This window comes from Triticum urartu, chromosome 2 (genome assembly GCF_003073215.2).
Source record: "Triticum urartu cultivar G1812 chromosome 2, Tu2.1, whole genome shotgun sequence".
Classification (NCBI taxonomy): domain Eukaryota; kingdom Viridiplantae; phylum Streptophyta; class Magnoliopsida; order Poales; family Poaceae; genus Triticum; species Triticum urartu.
This window is the reverse complement of record NC_053023.1, coordinates 717,925,913-717,930,015: the sequence shown is the minus strand read 5'-3', so window position 1 is coordinate 717,930,015 and position 4,103 is coordinate 717,925,913. Positions and strand designations below refer to the sequence as shown.

The window sequence follows — 4,103 nt, the reverse complement described above, 5'->3', positions numbered from 1 at the left end:
AGATACATATTTGGCCCTTGGTGTAGCCTGCGGGATCCGGCTTGCCTGCTCCCTTCCCATGCTCCCATCCGTGCTCCCACCTAATCCAACGGTTGTGTGAGCCCCTTCTATATTTGGGGCCAGTTCTTTTACTGACTTCTAGAATAAGCTTTTACTAAAAAAATTAGTTGGGCTTCTAGAATAAGTTGGGTAGGAGCAGCTTATTCTGGAAGCCCAGCAAAATAACTAGCCCTTGAAAGGGAAGAGTATTTGTAGCGCTTGGGCACTACACACCCCTATATGAACATTAAGTTAAAAAAATACTGAGAAATTTCAAAAAAAAACTGATACATTTCCTGGTATTTTTATATAAAACTTCATATGGGAGTAGATTGGGCACGCAAGTTTCATATCCCAAGATTTCAAAAATGTTTTTTCTCCTATTTTTGGGCGGTGGAGCACCCAGGTGCTCATGTGTATTTCCTCCTTAAAAACTCGTGTTCTACCTTGAAATTGTAAAACTACTGCCATAATGCTCACATGGGCCGAGCAATGAAGATCTCATTTGCTCAGCTCGGCTCCCGGCTCCACTCGCTTGCTTCATTGCTAGTTTAGAAAACAAAATGGCTATCAATTTTTTAATTTGAATGAGTTGTTAAATAAAAGTGTGTTCACAGATTTTAGAAAATGTCATGAATTAAAAAACCATGAAATTTAAAAAAATCATTAATTTCAAATAATGTTCAGAAATTTGGAAAAGGATGAACTAATGTAAAAGAATTCATAGACTGAAAACTTGTCTCAAACTTTATAAATATTCAAGAACTTGAAAAAATATTTGTCTATTTAAAAAATATTCATGTTTTAAAATAATATTCATGAATTATAATATGAAAAATAAAAAGAATTAATAAAAAAAGAAAAGGATAAATAGAAAAGAAAGAAAAATACAAGTAATACATTGCAAAAAACCAAAAAACATCCGTCGGCCCAATACAACTAGGTGTGTGTTACTCTCAACCAATGACACACAGCCTTACAGACAGGGCCCATAGTGACCCCCACAGCCCGAGATACACGCGGATGCTCCTAATCTAGGGAGCACTAGGTTTTTTGGAGTGAATGAGAGTACATGACCATAAGGGGGATGTGGCTGTTCTAATCCCGAGCTCATGTGAGCTCGGGTGAACAGTAAGATCAAAAAAATGGAATTTAAAAAAAACTGAATTTTTTGTTAGAAACATTTACAATTTTTTTGTTAGCCAATGTTGTTTTTTCGTAAAAAAATATATACCCGAACAAAAGTAAGTCAATTTTATTTTAAAAAACTTCTGAACTATTTTGCCTTTTGTTTATTATTTAAAAATCCTCATATAGGATGTATATAACCAGGAATCAAAGTGTATTTCCCAAGGGACCATTAAACTACCCGACGCATATTGAAGGTTCCAGCCATTGAGCCATAGACAACACACGTGAAAAACTAACTCAGCCAAAAACCATTTGAACCGAGGCAGCCGAGGAAGAAGCGCCATCCATGATCTGGCCCAGCAAGTTGTTCCTCTCCTCGTCGGTCCACGAGTGTGACTGCACCACTATCTCCCAGTCCCAGTGCCCCTTGTCACGAGCATGCCCTTCCTTGAACACGGCGACACACCGCAGCGCCGCGCACGCTCCCATGACGAACCTGACAAGGTAAACCTGCCTCGCCGTCCCCTCGAAACCGACCATCACGAACTCCTTGAGGCCATGGTGCCGAGGCACGGCAGCCCCCCAGCTTATCTCCTCGCCGGGTTCATTCACGCAGGCGGCGACGTGGATGTGGAGGGTGTCGAGGGAAGGCGCCTTCTCGAGGAGGAGCCGGGGCCACGAGACGTCCCAGGACGAAGGCACGTCGGCGACCAGTAGCCTTCTCAGGTTAGGCAGCAGCGACGACGGGTGGTGGCTCCACGGCACGATCCACCTCTCCGGTCCGGTGAATCGGATCATAAGGCTGGCAATGTCCGGGGTCCGTCGGACGAGGAAGTCGAGCACCGTCCTTGTCGGCTGGGCATCGGAGAACCAGGCGAGGTTGCACTGGCTGAGGCGGGGAAACGAGGCGGACTCCGCGAAGGACACCCTGGTTCCGAGCGAGGCCAGCCTCTCGAGGCCGGGAAGGGCCGCCATGCGTATCATCGTCGGGAACTCGCACCTGTCGACGACGAGCTCCCTGATCCGCGACATTGGGGCGTCGACGGTCATGACCTCGGCGCCGCGGCAGAGGCAGCACACGAGGTGCAGCACCTGCAGCTGCGGGCACGAGGCGAGCACGGCCTCGTAGGCCGCGACAGGCACCGACTCCGGCATGTCTTGCAGGACGAGCTTGGTGAGCGCGCCGTGCTCGTGAAGCGGCGGGAGCACGGCGCAGCCCCCGAGCTTGAGCTTCCGCAGGCGCGACGCGCGGGGACGCTCGCAGAGGCCGTGGCCGGGAAAGGCGTGGGCGGCGGCCGGCTGCGTGTAGAACGGCGCGGCGACGGCCTCCAGATTGCTGACCCCCCAGTCGTCGATGGCCTTGGCGACGAGCCGGTTGATGAGGCCGCTGTTATTGTCGGCGGAGAAGAACTGGAGCCCCAGCCGGCGGAGCCTCCGGGGAGCGTCCAACAAGAGGCGGCTCTGGATGAAGCCGATTAGGGCGCGCATGGCGCGGCGCTCGTACCTCATCAAGTTAGCCAGGACACTCTCATCCGTGGCGTCGTCGATCCTGAGATGGAGGCGGAGCCAGCTGCAGTAGCGCTCCGGGAGCACGTCGAAGACACTGAAGTCCAAGGCGGGGAGCTCGGCGGGGAGGCGGGACCAGCGCCTGGACAGCGACGCAGTGCCGAGCGCCGTGCGGGTGTCGACGCGGCGCAGGATGAGGAGGAGGAGATCATCGGGGAGGGCGCTGATCCTGTCTTCGCCGCCGCCGCGGACCGCCTTAGGAGGCCGCCGGCGTGAGATCCGACCCGTCCCGCGCACCCTGGCCATGGGTGAACTGCGCGACCTACGGATCTAGTAATGTTGCTGGGTTGATGTCGCGGACGATGAACTGGAGCCTGTTGAAATATGTTTTAATCCCGTACGTGTAGGGCATGGAGTTGTTGCGATTGATTTCCCTGCGTATAGTTGTGGTAGATACGGCTCAACTTTCAAGTTCTATCTGAACAGACCGCATCTCCATGTAATCTGGAGCATTCGTTAAGTCTGTTTTAAACCCTGAGCTAATGAGCTTGTATAGTGTGACACAAATGAATCATCAACCTTAAATCTCTAAAATCGATACCCTGTACTCATCGATCTTGGTCAAACTAAACCCTGGATCCGTTTGATGCACCGGGAAAAAGATAATCTAGGATGGGATCAATCGATACTCTAACTCACTACATTGGCCCCACCAGTCATATCCATGCTATATCCCAATCCTCCCTGGGGCGATAATACTACACGCACAGAGGAAAACAACGGACTTTTACGGACCCTCCATGCGTGTCCTCCACTAATTGCCCTCCCCCCCCCTTGATTTTCATTGGTGGGGCCCGCCTCATTAAACCAAATCTCAGCCAATCACTGCTAACCACTCCGTCAAACCCCCGTAAAACAGCCCGTGACTGTGCTAGACGCCAACCTGCTGATCCCAACCAGGATCAGTCAGCTCCCCAACCGTGTGATTTGACGCCAACACAACCGTACCAAAGCACGCCACCACCACCTAGCACACCCAACGCCACACGCAGACGAGGAGGCAGGCAACGGCCCAGCCTTGATGGAACCGAGTAGCCACGTCAAAAAGTTGCCGCAACCGTCACCGAGAGGGGCTCCGCCATGCCCGGGGCCACCCCCACGACACAAGCATAAAGGTCCCCGCCGCTGAGGGAGTCCTGGATTAGGGGGTGTTCGGGTAGCCGGACTCCTGGACTATGAAAATACAAGATTGAAGATTTCGTCCCGTGTCCGGATGGGACTTTCCTTGGCGTGGAAGGCAAGCTTGGCGATGCGGATATTCAATATCTCATACCATTGTAACCGACTCTGTGTAACCCTAACCCTATCCGGTGTCTATATAAACCGAAGGGTTGTAGTCCGTAGGCAATCAACTCCATACACAACAA

The 4,103-nt window shown here is 51.3% G+C and overlaps 1 protein-coding gene across 1 annotated transcript; it reads right to left on the bottom strand.

Annotated features, from left to right (window-relative positions):
* Positions 1 to 1,467: 1,467 nt before the first annotated feature.
* On the bottom strand, positions 1,468 to 2,982 carry LOC125538148. Its single transcript, XM_048701444.1, has one exon. The coding sequence runs from the start codon at positions 2,980 to 2,982 to the stop codon at positions 1,468 to 1,470; it is 1,515 nt and encodes a 504-aa protein (XP_048557401.1).
* Between the last annotated feature and the right edge of the window lie 1,121 nt (positions 2,983 to 4,103).